Source organism: Scyliorhinus canicula, chromosome 3 (assembly GCF_902713615.1).
Source record: "Scyliorhinus canicula chromosome 3, sScyCan1.1, whole genome shotgun sequence".
NCBI lineage: Eukaryota > Metazoa > Chordata > Chondrichthyes > Carcharhiniformes > Scyliorhinidae > Scyliorhinus > Scyliorhinus canicula.
The window spans coordinates 91,329,852-91,351,996 of NC_052148.1; the positions used below are offsets into that span (position 1 = coordinate 91,329,852).

General features: G+C 48.1%; 1 protein-coding gene across 1 annotated transcript in view; it reads left to right on the forward strand.

Annotated features, from left to right (window-relative positions):
* The window catches only part of itga2.2 (integrin, alpha 2 (CD49B, alpha 2 subunit of VLA-2 receptor), tandem duplicate 2), a 222,315-nt gene that overhangs the window by 141,028 nt on the left and 59,142 nt on the right, over nt 1-22,145 (forward strand). Inside the window, 6 exon segments of the mRNA XM_038790878.1 lie at nt 3,828-3,978; nt 7,652-7,817; nt 9,292-9,371; nt 16,892-16,982; nt 16,985-17,029; nt 21,518-21,663. Of these exon segments, the coding sequence (XP_038646806.1) occupies nt 3,828-3,978; nt 7,652-7,817; nt 9,292-9,371; nt 16,892-16,982; nt 16,985-17,029; nt 21,518-21,663 (679 nt within the window).

A 22,145-nucleotide genomic window follows, 5' to 3' on the forward strand; every position in this document is an offset into this window, starting at 1 on the left:
ACGGTTACAGCACTGTGTGGGACACCATCTACTTTAGAAACCTACATGATTTAAATAAATAACAGCAAAAGAACAAATAACAAATGTACCCATAGGACGTGGATGTTTAACTCAACAAATTTATTTTTTTTATTTTTAAAATATTTTTATTCTCCTTTTTCACATTTTCTCTCAAATTTACACCTACCAACACAATAAACAATAATCAGTAATGAATATGTCAATCCCCACATCAATAACAACGATCCCATCTTCCCACCAAACCCCAAACAGTAGCCCGCATGTTCACATAAACAAATAACAAAAAGGAATCAGGAATCACCCATAGTCACCATTAACACACACAGTCCCCACCCCCACCCCAACTAATGTTCGATGTTAAGTTCTTGAAAGTACATAATAAATAATGCCCATGAATTGTAGAACCCCTCCATCCTTCCCCTCAGTTCAAACTTAACCTTCTCAAGAATTCCAACAGGTCCCCCCGCCACACCAGGGCACAGGGTGGAGAGGTTGCTCTCCATCCTATCAGGAACCGCTTTCGGGCGATCAATGAGGCGAAGGCTACAGCATCTGCCTCCGCACCCATTTCCTACCCTGGCTGGTCCAACACCCTGAATATGGCCCCCTGAGGGCCCGGGTCCAGTTTTACGTGCACCGCTTTAGAGATTACCCTAATCCTCCAGTTTTGGACAGGACGAAAACACGTGAATGTGATTTGCGGGGGGCCCCCCCGCAATGTTCACACACATCTTTTACCCCTTCAAAGAATTAGCTCATCCTCGCCCTCGTGAGGTGTGAAACATGTATACCACCTTCAGCTGTATCAGCCGCAACCTCGCGCACGAGGTGGAGGCGTGCACTCTCCGAAGCACCTCACTCCAGAACCCCTCCTCCATATCCTCTCCCAACTTTTCCTCCCACTTTGCTTTGATGCCTTCCAGTTGTGCTTTCTCCTCTTTCAAAATATTTCCGGAAACCACCGACACTACCCCCTTCTCCAGTCCCCCTGTCGTCAGCACCTCCTCCAGCAATGTGGAGGCCGGCTCCACCGGGAAGCTCTGTATCTCCTTTCTGGCAAAATCTCGAATCTGCATATATCTAAACATTTCCCCCTGCACCAGCCCATATTTCACTTCCAGCTCCTTCAATCCTGCAAACCAACCCCCAAGAAACAAATCTTTTAGTGTCTTAATCCCCTTCTCCTTCCATTTTCAAAAATTTCCATCCCGCTTCCCTGGCTCAAATCTGTGGTTCTCCGAATCGGCATTTGGCTTGACACTGCCCCTTGCCACTTGACACTTGACACTGGGGCAGCAGGGTAGCATGGTGGTTAGCATAAATGCTTCACAGCTCCAGGGTCCCAGGTTCGATTCCCAGCTGGGTCACTGTCTGTGTGGAGTCTGCACGTCCTCCCCCTGTGTGCATGGGTTTCCTCCGGGTGCTCCGGTTTCCTCCCACAGTCCAAAGATGTGCTGGTTAGGTGGATTGGCCATGCTAAATTGCCCGTAGTGTCCTAATAAAAGTAAGGTTAAGGGGGGGGTTGTTGGGTTACGGGTATAGGGTGGATACGTGGGTTTGAGTAGGGTGATCATGGCTCGGCACAACATTGAGGGCCGAAGGGCCTGTTCTGTGCTGTACTGTTCTATGTTCTAAGCCGAAGTGTTGGCGAAACTGCCTGCAAATTCTCAATGAAGCTATTATTACCGGACTCCCTGAGTATTTTCCCGGGCCATCGGGAGCGGCGCTGTTGCTAGCACCTTCAATCTCGACCCCCTGCACAAACTCTCCTCCATTCTGACCCATTGGGAGTCAACCCCTCTGATCCAGCTCCACACCTTCTTCACATTTGCTGCCCAGTAATAAATAATACATCAGGTTCAGAAGACCCAAGCCCCCTGCCTGCCTTCCCCTCTGTAGCAGCACCTTTCTAACTCTGACCACCTTCTCTCCCCGTATGAACGAGGCAATCATTCCTTCCATCTCTCTAAAAAATGCCATTGGCAGGAAAATCGGCAGGTATTGGAAAATAAACAGAAATCGTGGCAACACGTTCATTTTAACCGCCTGTACCTGACCCGCCAGTGACAGAAGGAGACCATCCCACCTTTCCAGATCAGCTCTCCTCACCAAACTAGAAATGTTGTACCTACGGAGGCTCCCCCCCCCCCCCCCAATTCCGAGCAACCTGCACCCCCAGATACCTAAAGTGAGTCCCTGCCCTACGGAATGGCAGTCCCCCTACCCCTGCCTCCACCCCCAGCTGAGACACCGCAAAATATTCACTCTTGTCAAGATTTAGTTTGTACCCCGAGAAAGACCCAAATACTCGAAGCAGCTCCAATATTCCCCCTATTGACACATTCGCTTCAGACACATATAACAGCAAGTCATCGGCATATAAGGACACCCTATGCTCTTTCCACCCCCCCCCCCCCCCCGACATTATTCCTTTCCATAGTCCCGAACTTCTTAATGCGATGGCCAACAGCTCAATCGCGAGTGCAAACAGCAGGGGGGACATAGGACATCCCTGCCTAGTCCCATGATGGAGAGAAAAATATCTCGAGCTGATGTTGTTTGTGTGGACACTTGCCCGCGGCTCCTTATATAGTAGCTTTACCCAGTCCACAAATCTTGGTCCAATCCCAAACCGCTCCAGAACTGCCATCAATAACCCCCATTCTACCCGGTCTTCTCAGCGTCCAATGCCACAACCACCTCTGTTTCCTTCCCCTCCGCCCGTGACATATCCAGGTTCAAATGTTTGAAAAGAGCTGCCTCCCTCTCACAAACCCTGTCTGATCTTCTCCTGTCACCTTCGGGAGACACCCCTCCAGCCTACCCACCAGTACCTTCGCCAATACTTTTGCGTCCACATTCAGAAGTGATATGGGCCGATACGACCCATACTCCGTTGGATCCTTATCTTTTTTAAGCAACAGGGAAATCTTGCCTGCCCCAAAGTTTGTGGCAACATCCCCTTCCCTATCGCCTCCTCAAACATTCCCACCATCAGGGGTGCCAGCTTATTTTTGAGATTTTATAATATTCCACCGGAAACCCATGTGGCCCTACCACCTTCCCCGATTGCATCCTCCCAATCGCATCTTTTATCTCCTGCTCCACTATCGTTCCTTCTAATGTAGCCCTGTCCCCCGCCCCTAACCACGGGTACTCCAGCCCATCTCAAAATTCCTGTATCTCCCGGTCTCCCTCAGATGGCTCTGACCTGTACAACCTCTCATAAAATTCCTCAAAAACCTTGTTAATCAGATCCAGAGCCACCGCCAACTTCCCTGCCCTGTCCCTCACCAGAACAATTATCTCCATGTCGCCTTAGCTCGTAAACTGCACCCCTTGCTCGCCTCAGTTGGCGCACCGCCTTCCTGGTAGATAGTCGGTCAAAGCTCGCCTGTAGTTCCTTCCTCTTTTCCAACTTCACTGTGTCTCCATCTTCTGCATAACTCCTATCTACCTCCAACAACTCAGCTATTACCCTCTGCCGCTCCAACCTCTCCTCTTTGACTGAACAAATTTATAACGGTAACATTGCCAGTCAGTATTTTTGGCACAGGTAAAAATGTACAGCTGTATGCTTTACCTCATACTTAATTCATAATTCAAGTTTAATGTCACCATTTGTTACAAACCAAATAACGTGATGCTTCAACTGTATGTCGATTGAAAGACTTATAGATTCCTGGGCAGTTATTTTGCTAACTTATAGATTTCACTGAGGTAAGTGACTTTTAGTAAAGTTGCCAGATTTTTGCTCGAAAGTAGATCAGTTTTGAAATGTGTTACGCCATTTTGTCATATTTCAGGAAAAATGCGTTCTTACCTGAAAATGGTGGAAGGCCAAAAGCAACAAAGGTAATGGTTGTTGTAACTGATGGTGAATCTCATGACAAACACTTGTTACCAAAGGTGATAGCGGACTGTAAAGAACAACACATAATCCGATTTGGGATTGCTGTAAGTAAAAGTCATCATTTTTGTCAGCAAATTAGATACCAATTGTTTAACAGTTGTTGTAAAATATTTAGCAAAGTTATGCACTGAGCAATAGAATCTTTTGAAAATATATTTTTTACAATTTCATAGTTTGATGCACCAGTCAAAGAAAAACATTAGCTGGGAAATTACTGCTGGCTCTGTCAGGCAAATGTTTGTCATATTCAGGTGACATTGTGCTATTGGTTATTTAATCACACCTTTTTATGCTAAATGGATGAAAACGTTCTTCAAATTGCAGATATCAGGTAAACGTAAACACTTATTGACTAATACAGAATCTTCACCTATCAGAAGGAGGCCAATCAGCCCTTCAAATCTACACTGGTTCTCTGAAAGACTTCTACCTAGTCCCACACCCTCGCCTTATCCGTGTAACTTTGCATATTCTTTATTTTCACAGTAAGAAGTCTTACAATACCAGGTTAAAGCCCAACAGATTTATTCAGAATCACTAGCTTTCGGAGTGTAGCTCCTTCCTCGGGTGACTCACCTGAGGAAGGAGCTGCGTTGCAAAAGCTAATGATTCCAAATAAACCTGTTGGACTTTAACCTGGTGTTGTAAGACTTCTTACAGTGCCTACTCCATTCCAACACTGGAATCGCTCCATCATCTTTAATTTCAGATAGCAATCCAATTCCCTTTTGAATACCTCGATCGAACCTACCTCACTCACCCTCTCAGTGAGTTTGTTCCAATCCCCAACCACTCTCTGGGTGAATTATTTTTCCCTCGCATCACTTTTACTCCTTTTACCAATTAATTTGCATCTATGCTCTTTTGTTCTTGATTCAGTCTTGAATGGGAACTATTTACCCTGTCCATACTCCTCAGGATCTCCAATACCCCTGTCAAATTTCTTCTCAGCATTCTTTTCTCCAAATGGCAACAGTCCCAAACACTCCAATCTATCATCATAGCTACAATTTATCCCTGGAATCATTCTTGTGAATCTCTTCTGTACTCTCTGCAATCCCTTCACATCCTGTGCCCAGAATTGGATACAGTTCTTCAGATGATGCCAAATTAGTGACTTATGCTGCCAACTTTAATTTTCTGTCTTACTAGATTCTAAACTACAGTATAACTGGAATTTGTGTCAGACAACTGTAGAGAGACCTTGGGTACGATTTAACATGCAAAAAACAGAGTTCTGTTTTGGGGTGCATATTGCCGGGTGTTTCTTGGCACCTGCAGCGCCGAGAACAACCCCTCTATCTAACGGGGTTCTGCTGTTTATTTTGGCTTTGGCGAGAAGCGTCCTGCCGAGGCCACACTTACCTCACTTCCTGCATTGATGAGCTCTGCTCTCCACCGCGGCCTCTGGATTACAGATTACTTCCCCAATTTACCTTTTGGGGGGTCCTCGAGCCCTCCCTCACCTAAGGGCAAGGCACACCCAGGCCCGAACCCTGAAACCTGGCACCCAGGCACCTTGGCAATGCCAACCTAGAACACTGCAGCCTCTGGCAGTCAACCTGGCAGTGCCACCATCATCCTGGCAGTGCCAGGGTGGCACTGTCAATATGGCCGGGTGCCAACAACAGAGCGTAGGTACCACCCTGCGCCGAGCTCAACCACCCGGGGGCCTCAAATGGCCTGGAAGACCTCCTCCCAGCTGCCGTTAAGCCTTGCCCACGTTTGCGTGGACCAGTGCTAAATGGTGCCATGGCGCAATATTTGCCAGGGTGTACAACTAGATCCATTTTGACTGGGATCAGGCAAGCCAGGATGCAAGTGTGCCATGGGTTCACCAGATGTCCGGCTTTCAACAGGAGTAGGTTTCCATTGACTGCACTCACATGGCTCTCCAACCTTTATGTCATCAAGGAGTGCAGTTCATGAACCTCAAGAACTTCCACTCCCTGACATTGAGCTGGTCTGTGACCATATGAAGTGAATCCTCCAGGTGTGTGCTCAGTTCCCAGGGACTGTGCATGACTCATATATTCTGAGCTGCTCTCAAATCCCTGGCATGTTTGCTGGGCCACAGCGGCGACAGGGTTTGATATTTGGGAACAACGGTTACTCATTGAGGACATGACTGATGGCGCCTGTGCAGAGACCACAGAGTGCAGCTGAGACCAGATACAACAAGGCTCATGCTGCTATTCGCACTTTGGTGGAGGTCTAGTGGAGCTCCGCAGTACAGTCCACGTAGGGTGTCACGCATTGTGCTCGTCTGTTGTACCCTGCTTGAGGAGGAGATGGACATAGAACATCCAGTGCAGAAAGAGGCCATTTGGCCCATCGAGTCTGCACCGACACACTTAAGCCCACACTTCCACCCTATCCCCGTTACCCAATAACCCCGCCTAACCTTTTTGGACACTAAGGGCAATTTAGCATGGCTGATCCACCTAACCTGCACGTCTTTGGACTGTGAGAGGAACCCGGAGCACCCGGAGGAAGCCCACGCAGACACGGGGGGATCGTGCAGACTCCGCACAGACTGTGACCCAGCAGGGAATCGAACCTGGGACCCTGGCGCTGTGAAGCCACAGTGCTAACCACTTGGGCTACCGTACTGTCCTCATGGAGGAGCGGCACATTTCCTTTGATGAAGAAGACATGGATGTGGAAGAGAAGGTCCTGGTGGGAGAGGATGTCGACCACAAGACAATGGTGATAACTAGAGGGGTCAGAAGAGCTCAAGATGCACTCATTGCCGCTCGATTCATGGAGGCTGATGAGGCAAACCAATGCGGACATTCTATCATACTCACATCCCTTCTATGAACATTACACTCTGTCTGACTGCGGGTAGTGCACACTCTCACTAATAAGGCTGGTGTCATGGGGGGCAGGGGAAACAATTGCATTTAGTCCCTACATTGCAGGAGGATGATGACGACTTACAATGGAGATAGTGAATACATCCTCAAAGAGCTTCTGTGAATGTCTGACTCCCGTTTGGCTGATCGAAGCTCGCTTACGCTCAGTGAGAAGGATTATATCATGGTGATGTCAACCAGAGAGTTTTGCCTCTCCAGATCTAAGGTCATCCTTGGTGACCTTCTTAAACCTGCCACAACATCTTGGTGCTTCCCCAGCACCCACAACGGAGGTAGAGACAGCCTGTTGACTACCACGTCCTGCTATCTGTAATGACCTCGCGGGTGTCCTCTGCAGGCCGAGACCTGGAGGACACTGGCCTGCTTCCGCAGTCTTGCTGTGAGCAGTGCCACCCTCCTCCCCCTGTGCAGCTGGAGCTGAGGTGGTCACAGGAAGAGAGGATTCAGATAGGGTCGACACTCCTGGAGTAACCTGGGTAGATGACCACGGACTGTGCGCCAGCGTTATCCTCTTCCCTATGGGTGTACAAGGGTCCCTGGTTTCCTCTTTAGGATGGAGGGCTGCTGGAATGAGTTCCAGAAACCTCGCTGTCCTCTGGCATTGACATTTGTGGATGCACCATTGAGTGCATATCCTGCACCGTGAATCTATCTTTTTTTATAGCCCATTATCTCTTAACTGAGATATGAGGCTGTTGCCACTGAATTAAGTTAACATCCCAGGCAAACTCAATTTGTGAATCTGAACAATTGAAAAAAAATATTGAATTTGGTACAGCTGGCAAAAGTGTCCAATTTACTTCCATGTAACAGAATTCATTTTTCTTTTATTCCATAGGTTCTTGGATATTACGCAAGACATAACATAAACCCAGACAAGTTAATCAATGAAATCAAGTCTATTGCAAGTGACCCGAAAGAGAAGCATTTTTTCAACGTATCTTCAGAAGCTGCCTTGATAGAAATAGCTGGGGCTCTCCGAGAACGTATCTTTAGTATTGAAGGTAAATCTTCCTTCGTGTTTCCTTCAAAGTATTCTACATTCTTACATTTTTATTTCATCCTATTGGTGAATTTTAAATAATTAATCCATCTTAAAGACTGCCGGAATGACACGGAGTGGCTCTTTAGAAAGGAGGTTGAGGCAGAGCAGATTCTACAGGATACTGTCTGGTGTGAGGAAATAATTATTTTTTTAAATGACTTGCAAAATTGGGGATGTTTTCATTGGGACAGAGGACATCGTGGGATGAATTGATTAATGTGTCTAAAATTCTGAAACATGGTTCAGAGGAAAACAAACTGTTTCCAATGGTTGATCTGACTACAAGGAGATATAAATACATGATAAAATTTAAGGAATTTAAACCAGAGGCAAAATTTTTTCGAAAAGGATTGTAGGATCATGGAATATACTACAAGAGTTAGAAGCAGACGTCAAGAATGTTAGATGGTTGAAGGAAGTGGGAATACAGCGAAAGTTAGACACTTGAGTGTGAAAAACAGAAAGGAAGAGTCTTACTTAAATGGTGATATATTGAGAAGCGTGGATATACAAAGGGATCTGTGTGTCCTTGGACACCAGTCAATGAAAGTGGTAGGTTCAGCAAGCAATTAGAAAGGGAAATGGTATGTTGGCCTTCATTGCAAGAGGATTTGTGTTCAGAAGTAGAGATGTCTTGCTGCAGTTATACAAGTCCTTGGTGAGACCTCACCTGGAGTATTGCTTGCAGTTTTGGACTCCCTACCAAAGAAAAGATATACTTGCCATTGAGGGAGTGCAGCAGAGGTTCACTCGGCTGATACCAGGTTGGTGGGTCTGTCCTTAGAGGAAAGATTAGTCTGACTGGGTCTGTATTCACTAGAGTTTAGATCTGATTGAAACATATAAAATTCTAAAAGGGCTGGACAGACTAAATGCAGGAAGGATGTTTTTCCTGGTTTGGGAACCTGGAACCAGGCGTCACAGTCCCGGGATACGAGGTAGACCATCTAGGACTGAGATGAGGAAAAATATCTTCACTCAAAGGTAGTGAACCAATGGAATTCTCTATCACAGAAGGCTGTGGAGGCCAAGTCATTGAATGTATTCAGACAATATTTTTGATTTTAATGGCATCAAAGGATGTAGGGTGAAAGCAGAATATGGCATTGAGTGAGAGGATAGGCCATGATCAGATAAAATGGCAGAGCAGGCTCAAAGGAGCTTAAACGATATTATTTCAAGGGCCAAGAAATCTAACTAGTTGGCTTCCAACTGATTAAAATTAATTAAAAATGTGGCAGAAATAACGTATTGGATGGTATTCTCTGGCTGCGTTCGACCAGTGACCGGAGAAGCCCGCTGAAGGCCAATGGATTGTTCCAGTGTCGGCACCTCGCCCGTGGCGTTCCTGCGGCGGGCAGAGCGGGGGAATCCAGCCCGTTAGATTTCAGTAAAATAGCATGTTTTATAGTTATATTTTTTTATTCTTCTAGGGACAAGCAATAAAAATGAAGATACTTTCCTACTGGAAATGGCACAAGTAGGATTCAGTGCACACTTTGTACCCAGCCAGGTATTAATTGTCTTTTGCTATGCAGATTTGATGTTGTGTCATAATCATTGAGGTGAAGAATTAGCACAGGAAGTGTGTTTTATGCCTCAGAGATAGCCAGAGGTGACACATCAGGATGCGCCTCTCAAGCCTCGTTGTGCTCTCACTCGAGCGAAACGAGGCCGGTGAATAGCAGGAAAGGCCAATCCTGAGAGACGACAAACAGTTTGCGATACAACCGGCCCACTCCCGTAGGCGAAATCGGGATCTCGCCGTAGCGTGGCAAGAAACCAATTATCACCACTTAAGCCCTATTTCTATACAATCAATAAGAGCCACCCGTCATCCAATGGCCACCCATCATTCATCAGCCACCCCAGAAAGTGGTCACGCTGCCGCCGATTAGTACTCCTTTTAAAAACATGTAACTGGCAGAAGGGCTTCTGTGGGGAGCCGAGGAAGTGAGTAGCCATATTTGTTCACAGGCAAAAACCCCAGGGGCGCTGGGTTTGTCACCCCAGTGCTCGGCGGGGGGTGGGGGACCCTCAGCTATGGGTGAGGGTCTCGCCACAGGGGTGAGCCGCCATGGGAGGGTGGAGGAGGCGCTGGGGAGCAAACATGAGGCAACCGCATGCGGCTACACAGTGCCAACCCCTGGATCGTGTGTACCCGCAACCTTTGTCCCTGCCCGTCTGACCCAACAACCACCCATAACCCTCACTGACTGCTGAGACCTCTGGCCATGCGGCTGAAGGCTATTGCTCAAAGGGAATTGTCAATCGTGGTTAAGTGAGCACTTAACAAAACCCAAGAGGATTCCCGTTGGTAGGGGGACCATGTAGCATGTGGGAGTCATTGCCTAGCATCCTAGTCAGCCCACAATGCCTGAACAATGTACCTGAACACTCCGGGAGGCAACACCACACAGGCAGCAGACACCATTCGAACACCCAAGGAATGGGACACCGCTCCGGGGACATGTCCACGGCCGGAAGGTGGGTGCGTGCCACAGGGAAACGGGGATGCCTGGCCAGTTGGGCCAAGGGATCGGAGGTAGGCCGCGTTGCGGAAGAAAGTAACAGAGGCATCATATTGGTTGTGTACAAGGGTGTTTATTGTGTGTAACAATTCCCCACTCTCCCGATGGTGCCACCCCCCCCCCCCCACCCCCCCCCTCACCCCACCTATCTATGCCCTTCCACCCAATCCCCCACCCCGGTGCCCATCCTCGATGGGCTTTGCCTTCCTAGCTCTACTGCTACGTCTAGGTGTGTAACCAAGGTGCACATCAGAGGTAGAGGCAGCCAGCTGCTTACCATGTCCCGTGGCCTTCGATGCCCCCGGTGGGCATCCTCTGGGGGCTCTGGGGTCAGAGGCCCTGGCTCACTTGTCAGCAACTCATGCATAGCCGTGCCACCCTGTCCCGTGTGCTGACTGTGAGATGAGGCCTCATCAGAGTGGTGGAACTCAGGGAACTGGTGGCTACCATTTCCACTCCATGGGACGGGTCTGGGGCATGCTCTGCAGCACCTTTGCAATGTGTACCTCTGACTGGGACAAGCTACGCAGTGCCTCAGCAATGTGTACCTCTGACTGGGACAAGCTACGCAGTGCCTCAGCAATGTGTACCTCTGACTGGGACAAGCTACGCAGTGCCTCAGCAATGTGTACCTCTGACTGGGACATGCTACGCAGTGCCTCAGCAATGTGTACCTCTGACTTGGACATGCTACGCAGCACCTTTGCAATGTGTACCTCTGACTGGGACAAGCTACGCAGCGCCTCAGCAATGTGTACCTCTGACTGGGACATGCTCTGCAGCACCTTTGCAATGTGTACCTCTGACTGGGACATGCTACGCAGCGCCTCAGCAATGTGTACCTCTGACTGGGACATGCTACGCAGCGCCTCAACAATGTGTATCTCTGACTGGGACAAGCTACGCAGTGCCTCAGCAATGTGTACCTCTGACTGGGACATGCTCTGCAGCACCTTTGCAATGTGTACCTCTGACTGGGACAAGCTACGCAGTGCCTCAGCAATGTGTACCTCTGACTGGGACATGCTACGCAGTGCCTCAGCAATGTGTACCTCTGACTGGGACATGCTCTGCAGCACCTCTGCAATGTGTACCTCTGACTGGGACATGCTACGCAGTGCCTCAGCAATGTGTACCTCTGACTGGGACATGCTACGCAGCGCCTCAGCAATGTCTACCTCTGACTGGGACATGCTCTGCAGCACCTCAGCAATGTGTACCTCTGACTGGGACATGCTCAGCAGCACCTTTGCAATGTGTACCTCTGACTGGGACATGCTACGCAGTGCCTCAGCAATGTGTACCTCTGACTGGGACATGCTCTGCAGCACCTCTGCAATGTGTACCTCTGACTGGGACATGCTACGCAGTGCCTCAGCAATGTGTACCTCTGACTGGGACAAGCTACGCAGTGCCTCAGCAATGTGTACCTCTGACTGGGACATGCTACGCAGTGCCTCAGCAATGTGTACCTCTGACTGGGACAAGCTACGCAGTGCCTCAGCAATGTGTACCTCTGACTGGGACAAGCTACGCATCGCCTCAGCAATGTGTACCTCTGACTGGGACATGCTACGCAGTGCCTCAGCAATGTGTACCTCTGACTGGGACATGCTCAGCAGCACCTCAGCAATGTGTACCTCTGACTGGGACAAGCTACACAGCGCCTCAGCAATGTGTACCTCTGACTGGGACATGCTACGCAGTGCCTCAGCAATGGGTACCTCTGACTGGGACATGCTACGCAGTGCCTCAGCAATGTGTACCTCTGACTGGGACAAGCTACGCAGCACCTTTGCAATGTGTACCTCTGACTGGGACATGCTACGCAGTGCCTCAGCAATGTGTACCTCTGACTGGGACATGCTACGCAGTGCCTTTGCAATGTGTACCTCTGACTGGGACATGCTACGCAGTGCCTCAGCAATGTGTACCTCTGACTGGGACATGCTACGCAGTGCCTCTGCAATGTGTACCTCTGACTGGGACATGCTACGCAGTGCCTCAGCAATGTGTACCTCTGACTGGGACATGCTACGCAGTGCCTCAGCAATGTGTACCTCTGACTGGGACATGCTACGCAGTGCCTCAGCAATGTGTACCTCTGACTGGGACAAGCTACGCAGTGCCTCAGCAATGTGTACCTCTGACTGGGACAAGCTACGCATCGCCTCAGCAATGTGTACCTCTGACTGGGACATGCTACGCAGTGTCTCAGCAATGTGTACCTCTGACTGGGACATGCTACGCAGTGCCTTTGCAATGTGTACCTCTGACTGGGACATGCTACGCAGTGCCTCAGCAATGTGTACCTCTGACTGGGACATGCTACGCAGTGCCTTTGCAATGTGTACCTCTGACTGGGACATGCTACGCAGCACCTTTGCAATGTGTACCTCTGACTGGGACATGCTACGCAGTGCCTCAGCAATGTGTACCTCTGACTGGGACATGCTACGCAGTGCCTCAGCAATGTGTACCTCTGACTGGGACAAGCTACGCAGTGCCTCAGCAATGTGTACCTCTGACTGGGACATGCTACGCAGCGCCTCAGCAATGTGTACCTCTGACTGGAACATGCTACGCAGCACCTTTGCAATGTGTACCTCTGACTGGGACATGCTACGCAGTGCCTCAGCAATGTGTACCTCTGACTGGGACATGCTCTGCAGCACCTCTGCAATGTGTACCTCTGACTGGGACAAGCTACGCAGTGCCTCAGCAATGTGTACCTCTGACTGGGACATGCTCTGCAGCACCTCAGCAATGTGTACCTCTGACTGGGACAAGCTACGCAGTGCCTCAGCAATGTGTACCTCTGACTGGGACATGCTCTGCAGCACCTCAGCAATGTGTACCTCTGACTGGGACATGCTACGCAGTGCCTCAGCAATGTGTACCTCTGACTGGGACATGCTACGCAGTGCCTCTGCAATGTGTACCTCTGACTGGGACAAGCTACGCAGTGCCTCAGCAATGTGTACCTCTGACTGGGACAAGCTACGCAGCGCCTTGGTAATTCCCAGTTGAGATCGGGACATGTACAGTAGAATCTCACCAAGGTTTGTCTGGTACTGGAGGCAGACAGTTTGTCGAGACCCTCAGCCATGGCCGTTACTGACTCACTAAAGCTGCCGACGTCATGCAGCAGGCTCTCCACTGCCATCGCCACCCTAGCAATGTTGGCCTCGGTGCCGCGCATTACCGGCGACATCTCCTGTGCCAGTAGCCTTTGGGACTCCTCCAATTGGCCATGAATCTGCTAGAGTGTCTCTGACATCTCCCTCTGAATGTCCGGACCACTCCCTATCGTCACCATCAGCTCTGGGATTACCATATGCTCAGCATCAGGCTGGGAGCCAAAAGGTCTTGGGATCCAGCAGACCTCCGACTGCTGTCTCGCCTGGGGGTTCCTTCCTCCACCTGATGTACATCGGCAGCATTGTGGTGCTCACTAGATTGTGCTGCAGAAGCCTGACCATTAATGTTTCCCAGCAAGGTGCGTATATCTGCGCTAGTGGAGGGTGGGGATGACAGCTATGACGCCTCGATCATGTCTTTCTCAAAGCTATCCTCCGAGGTGGTCTCCTGGGAGGCTGGAGAGGGGGCTACCCAGGATGGTCCGGCACCATCAGTTGGAGGACCTGCGGGAGAATGAACATGTGGTCAGTGGGAGGGAAGGGTCAGTCAGTAAGGCCATAACAAATCATGTTTCACAGGTCCTCTGGGTGGAACCCGGCGGTTCCTCACCTCTGCGGCATCCGCCAGCCTCCGTGTTGGTGACCACCCTCTCCTCAGCCACCCCAGTCACCTCCAGGGCCCTCTTCGCAAAGGAGTTGAGGATTCCTACGTGCAGCATCTCACGTAGTCTGGGCCATCTCCCGACGATTATGCGACAGCTTTTCCTGAGGATACACAGAGAGGGCATCGTTAGCCACACCCGTGGTTTGCAATGGTGGGAGGGGGGATGTGAAGGAAGGTTTGGGGTCTGAAAGGAGGTGGGAGAGAGAGAGTTGTGGGGTTTGAAGGGGGGGTGAAGGGAGAGTTGGGGGATCGCATGGAGTGTTGGGGGGGTAGATGCTCGCATGTGGGCATGAAGGTCTCAGGCGGTGGGGGAAGGTGTCTTTGTATCTACTCACCGATGCTGCCCGGTGTAGGTCATTGACCTTTATACAACACTGGAGGCCAGTCCTCCTGGTCACGTTCCTGGCGCTCACAGCCGCCGCCAACTCGTCCCCGGCAGCACTGGCCGCCCTGTGACTGACCTTCGAGGGCCCTTAAGGGAACAGGACATCCCTCCCGGCCTCCACTGCATCTAGGAATCCCCCCAGATCGGCCCAGAATCTTGGGGCTTGTCTCCTGGGCATCATTGCTGTGAGCTGACTGGGGTTGGCTGAGCAAGTGCTGCTCAACCTTGTTAGCCGGGGGCTGGCAAGCGCGCTGCCGGCGAATCTGCTGGTGAGCCTTCATTTGCCGTGAGAAGCCTGTGGGGCCTCGTTAAGTGGACCAATTAACATTGAATAACGTTGCCTGCCTCACTGGGCCAAGAGCCGGGAAGTTTCCAGCAGTTCCCACTCGCTACCACACTTAGAAATCTGTCCAGAGAATAGCGCCCATCAGTTTCGATATCTGAGCAGACCATTATTTACAAATGCTTTAAAATTATCCACACTCTCGTGAATCCAGCCTCTTGCTTTCAATTTAGTTTCTGTTTCTCCAGAACCCAGCTCGACTAATAGCACAGAAAGAAAAGTGAAAAGTCAACAGACACATGTTGTCAGACACCAAACAACTGAATGCTTCATCTTTTCCATTTGAAAAACTAAAAAATCTTATTTGCATAAAAAACAAAATGACTGTACCTTCATTCATTTCATAGAGTTCAACATGTCCATTTTCTGAAAGTACAAATATACCCTTTGATGTAAGAAGGTTGTTGATGGCAAACCTACGGTTGTGGTTTTGCGTAATCGGCTCGATGAGGTGAATGATCAACTCACAGACACTCGTCAGAAAAGGAAATGTATCCTCATAATCACAGTCCTCAAAATCCTGGTTTGCCCATCATCAAGCGTCCAACATCCTTCTTTATATTGTCATCTGTAGGATAGTGTTGGTACCGAGCAGCCACTTGATCAGCTTTGGTCCTCACAGAGATGATGAGAATGTGTGGTCTCAATTTAGTAATTTCATGTGAACCCAATCTCCACAATCAAATCATGGTTTTCCTGTGCACATTTGCTTTGCTTTATTTTCTTGTTTTATGATTTCTTCAGCTTTTGCTCTGACATTCTTGATGGATTATGATGGTGGCTTAGCAATGTTCAGCAGCAGGCGAAAGTTAGGATCAGCCATAAGATTAGCCAGTGTCTGTCCAGCCAGAGAGCGTGAAAGGGATTGATTTGCGCAAAAGTAGGATATGAATGGAATGTTCAAACGTTTCCCCTTTGACTTGACAACTTTCAGATCATCTGTCATCAACCAGTTGAATCACTCAATGTTGCTATTCAATTATGGACTGTATCGCAATGTCAGACGGTGAGTTCCGTAGCTTGCTAGGAATTCCTCGAACTGACAAGAAACTATCTGTGGAGCATTGCCTGTAGTGATAGTCTCAAGCAAACTTCATTTTGAAAACAACTTGCCTTGAATGTCAATGACCAAAGTGGTGGTAATGGAATTTGTTGTTGTGATTTCTGGCCAATGTCATGTGGACCATGGACAATAAGCAAAAAGCATTGATGTCGAGGGACTATTTGCACAAAAATATCTATGTGGAGTTGTTGCCATGTTTTTGTTGACCATGGGGTTAGTTATAGGGGTGCAGGACACACTTTAACAGATTGTTCACTGAATATGCATACTATGCCTTTTATTTCTGTTAGACAGGGAGGCAATTTTTACAGGACAGATTATCTGAACTTCAATGGCCACCTTTGCAGCACATTGTTCACTTTTTAAAGGAATCTGAGTTTAATACATTGTTATGATCTTCATAAATCTCAGAAACTAGAGACTGAAATGTTTGGAAAATTCATTTTAATTTTTTGGAACTGAATTTAACTTGGAATACAATAGAGTGAAAAAGCTCGGCTTGAGCGTTTCAATAGTCTCAATACATTTACCGGAGGTTATACAATACATCCAACTCTTAATTTAAAATATTTGCCATCAAATGACCAATCCCATTCAGAAATGATGAAATTTAGGTTAAAGAATGGAATACTTCAGGTATTTTTCTAAAGTTAAGTGGAGCAAAGAAAACTTTACACTGCAATATCTGGAGAGCCCAATGATGTCACTGGAGGCCCAAAATGGAATGTAATATCCAATAGCAACTGTAATATCCCTCAGCTTGAGTAAAACAAAAACGTAAAAATAAATAAATCCAATACAACATCTTTGGTAGAACATTATTATACTGTAATGGGACACAAATGTTAAATGCATCAAATAGTTTTCTTGTTGTGCAATTTATTCAAGATAAACACCCTTTTTTCAGGACTTGCTGATGTTGGGAGCAGTAGGAGCTTATGATTGGACAGGTACAACTGTCCATAAATCACCTAACAAGATTATTACTTTTGCCAAGAAAGTTTTCAAGACATTTTGCAAGATAGAAACGACAGTACCTATTTGGGTAAGCCTTATCCTTATTCCCACTCATTATAATATCACAGTTGTACATTCACCTTCTGACTCATTGATGTGATTTTGGGGCAAACAAAATGGTATGTACAATTTCTATGCTAAGAGACTCGATTTAACCACCGCGCTGCGCCCGGCACGGATCTGGGTGCGACAGTTAAATAGCGGGAAAGGCCAAAATTGACATTCGCGCAAAGCACAAATCAGTTTGCTATCTAATCGACCCGCACCTGACACCCAAATATGGCGACCTTATCATTAACCCTCATTTGCACTCGTCCATCTCATTAGCCGAATGCAGCAGCCTCACAAGAATTAACCGACTCCCAGTGAGAAATCACATGGGCGTCATTTAGTATTCCTTTCCAGAAAGGTGAAGTTGGTGCAATGAGTGCTGATGGGAACTGAGGAGGTGAGTTGCCATTTCCATTATTGGCCATGCAGCTCAAGGGCACCGGAACTGTTGCCCCAGTGCTCGGGTGAGATGGGGGGACACCTCAGGTGGGTTGGACTTGGTTGGGAGACTGAAGCGTCCCAGGTCGGTGGTCGGCCCTGGGCCAGGGAGGTGAGGGGCTTTTCGTTTGTGAGGGCTGAAAGCCATCTTTAAATATTGTGGATACCCATAACAGGGGCAACTACAATTGCTGCCTGTCTGTCCTACCAAACACTTTCAGGACAGAACCCTGCTCTTGGTTCTATGCTGAAGGTCACTTTAACTCCCTTTGTCTGTGAGCAGCCCCACGCTTCACAGCTGAAGGCTATTGCTAATGAGGAATTTGCCTTGTTAGTTGTGAGAGTCCTTCACAGCTGCATGTTGTGTTTGTTGCTTGCTCCTAATAGAGGTGAGGACGCGAATATCTGGCACTCCGACCCCATATTGGCCCTTTCCTGCTTATTCTAGCCTATTTGCATCCCCAAAGCGAGGAACATGTCTGCGCTCTGCCATGTTTGTGTGTTGACTGGGAGTGAGTGGTGAGGGATTGGATTGGATTGGATTTGTTTATTATCACATGTACCGAGGTACAGTGAAAAGTATTTTTCTGCAAGCAGCTCAACAGATCATTCAGTACATGGAAGAAAAGGGAATTAAACAAAATTCAAGAAAATACATGAGAATACATAATAGGGCAACACAAGATATACAATGTAACTACATAAGCACTGGCATCGGGTGAAGCATACAGGGTGTAGTGTTAATGAGGTCAGTCAATAAGAGGGTCATTTAGGAGTCTGGTGACAGTGGGGAAGAAGCTCTTTTGAGTCTGTTCGTGCGTGTTCTCAGACTTCTGTATCTCCTGCCCGATGGAAGAAGTTGGAAAAGTGAGTAAGCCGGGTGGGAGGGATCCTTGATTATGCTTCCCGCTTCCCCCCGGCAGCGGGAGGTGTAGATGGAATCAATGGATGGGAGGCAGGTTCGTGTGATGGACTGGGCGGTTTTCACGACTCTCTGAAGTATCTTGCGGTCCTGGGCCAAGCAGTTGCCATACCAGGCTGTGATGCAGCCCGATAGGATGCTTTCTATGGTGCATCTGTAAAAGTTGGTAAGGGTTAATGTGGACATGCCAAATTTCCTTAGTTTCCTGAGGAAGTATAGGCGCTGTTGTGCTTTCTTGGTGATAGCGTCGACGTGAGTGGACCAGGCCAGATTTTTGGTGATGTGCACCCCTAGGAATTTGAAACTGAGCGTGTTTAAAAGCAGCTCCCCCTTGTTAGCGCCGAGAGGCTGAGGTGCAATTCTGGCGAATCAGATGGCAAGGGAGCCAGTAATGGTGAGAAGCCGTAGAGGGCTTATTTCTGGGACTAAGTGCTGCTAAATATGTGTCGCAATCTCACCAATGCGGCCATCGAGAAATACCCCACCAATCACACCCAAAATCACATTTAGAACTTTTTCTGTTAAATCGCTCCCATTATGAACAATGAGCAAAGTTTCCAATCAAGTCTTAGAAGCCTGAAAAGCACTGCCAGTCATAAATAGGATGACATTAAACATCAACATGCTGCACCATATACAGTCAAAAACTCACAGAGGTCAACAGCACACAAAAGGCCCTTCGGCCCATTGCGTCTGCGCCGTTCAAAAACAGCCACCTAACTGTTCTAATCCCATTTTCCAGCACTTGGCTCACAGGCTTGTTTGCCTTGGCAGCACAAGTGCACATCTAAATGCTTCGTAAATGTTATGAAGCCTCCATTACCCATTCAGGCCGTGAGTTCCAGACACCCACCACTCTCTGCGTGAAAACGATTTTCCTCACATATAACAGTGGACTGCAATATTACACTTGCAAAATCATGGATACTGAGTCCTTACTGTCAGGTGGATGTACCTTTAAGAAATGGGTGCTTATCAAATAGCTGCAGTGATGTCAATGTGTACGTGGAGCTGGGCTCTGCTCTGCTTTTTACTTTTGTTTTGTGCTGAAAGCTGGTTTTGTCTCTGTGTTTAGTTTCGCTTTCAGTTGGAGAGCTGCATGTGAACCAAGCAGATGTGTTTATTGATCTTTCTCTCTACAAGCTAAAGAATGTCTTCAGCTCATTGATGATCTCAAAATAATGTCTGTTTCTGTAGAGAATTCAAACCTACTGTCTTTGTTAAAAAGTGTTTTAACTTATGGATGTTGCTGGGAAAAGTATTAAGGGTTACCTATAGAATATTGAATTTGGGTAAATATCAGTGTTTGTAGTTGATAAGATGTTTATTGTGCATTGATAAAGTGTTAACTGCATTAATAGAATAAACATTGTTTTGTTTTAAAAATACTCTACAACTCTGTTGCATCACAACTGTGAATGTGCCCTTGTGCCCATGACCAAAATCTATTAAAAGTTGTGGGTCAGGTGAACCCCATGATATACTTTGGAGTTTTCTAAACCCTGGCCCATAACACTACTCTCAGACAAGGGGGGTGGCGTGAATCCCTCTCCGCCGCACAGACGCGGCTGCCATATTCTCCAGTGCCGGTTTTTGGGTGGGGGCGGGGTTTACACCATGCCGGTCGGGGGCCGTTGGCAGCGGCCCTCCCAGCAATTCTCTGGGCCCCGATGGGCCGAGCGGCCGTCCGTTCCTGGCCAGTTCCGCTGGCGTGAAGTGGACATGGTCCAACACGGCGGGACATGGCTGGTAGGCCGTCTAGTGGAGTCCTCACGGGGGGATCCGGCCCTGGAGGGCACTCCTTCCTTCCGCGCCAACCTCTGTAGGGCTCCGCCATAGCCGGCGCGGAGAAGAACCCCCCTGCGCATGCGCAGGAACACGCCGGCCGGTCTGTGCATGCGTGGAACCACGCCACCGGATCTGTGCATGCGCCAACACGCGCCAGCCCTTCGGCACCGTTTGGCGCGACGCCAAATCCTCCGGTGCCAGCCTAGCCCCTGGAAGTGTGGAGGATTCCACAACTTCCGGTTGGCCCGACGCCGGAGTGGTTCGCGCCGATCTTGGCGCCGGCGTCGGGCCATCCCGCCAATTGCGGCAGAATCCCGCCCAAGGATTGTGATTATGCTGAATTAAGATATTCCCCAGAGGAAGTTCAAAGATGAGTAAAGTCAGTCCCGGGCTTGATTAGGTGCACCTCCAGTTGGCATGATTAAAATTACTCTGACCAACACTTTATTTGTTTGAGTAATTGCTTAGAACTTAACTTTTTTATCACTATGGAACAATTTCACTGTCCCGTGTACCTGGGGAATGGTTTGTTCATGGCTGCAATAAAGAAATCATAGCCATGATTCACCCACAGGTCTCTAGGGTTACCTCCCAAGTCCAGAGTGTTTGAGGTTGCTATAGTGATGAGGAAAGCAGGGGGAAACCAGCCCCACGTGACCAGCTCATCTGGGAATGCCTATTTTGTAGGGCATCCAGAGAATCTTAAATTATATTGATACACACCTATACGGCCCACAAAGACAGAAAATAAAGACCAGGGAGGATAAGTTCCCTTTTCTTACAGAGACAGTGAGACAGAAGCTTAGTGTTAGAGTCACCTAGCGAGCTGTTTTTTTGTACAGCAGCCAGAAAATCCTTCGGCAAGCAACCTATTATGTGGCCTCTCAGGCCTCAGCCATTGGATACCCATGCCCTCTTCCATGTGCAAAGCCCTGACAAGACCATCATTTAAATCCACAATTATGGGTGGATTATGATCGGGGCAGATGAAGCAGGTTTATGGTACACTCATTCTAACTAGTATCACAGCTCTGAGAGGTAAAAGAAAGCAATCCTGATGAGCCACAAATTTTCAGATCATTCCCCCCCCCCGCCCTTCCCCACCTGTTCAATGGTAAATAAGGATGGGTAATGAATGCTGGCCTAGTCAGTGAAGTCCACATACCTTGAATGAATAATAAAGATTTTATAATGATAAATAAATTAAGCATTTAAAGCTCATTTTAAAACATTGATGTATGTATTCTATTCTTTAGAAACGTTGACTTTGCAACAATATTTTCACAAATGATGCCTGATTTGTACTTTCTTTCCAAGGTTACTCTGTGACATCCCTGGTTACACAGAATTCTGTGCTCTATGTTGCTGGAGCACCACGCTTCCAACACACTGGCCAGATAGTCATTTACACGGTTGGGTTAAATGATGAAGTGGTAATTAAGCAGACGGAAAAAGGAGAACAGGCATGTACTGTGCTAACCCATCTTTTTCTTTGAGATTCTGATTGTCCTGCTGTATAATTACATTACTTGGTGCTTCAGTTGGAAAAGTCAAGGGCAATGATACTGCAACATGACTGGGGGAAGAGATGTTAAAGCAATGTATTAGAAAGCGCAGTTACATTTGGGGAAATGTTGCTTTTATTCGATCTGCAGTATTTGATGCCATAATAATCAATTTTTATCAGTAAATTATATATGAACTACAAACTTTAGTTCATTCGCCAAAGCAACATTGCACCACAGGTGTGAGTGGGAGCCTGGTCTTGGCATAGACGCGCTCCCATAGCTGAAGAAGAACAGTGGCTGGATTCTCCATCCCCCCCGCCAGATTTCTGGTTCAGCACACCGGCGGGATGCTCCGTTTCGCCGGCTGGTCAATGGGGTTTCCCATTGTGGGGCAGCCCCACACCATCGTGAAACCCCCAGGCTGCTGGCAAAATGGA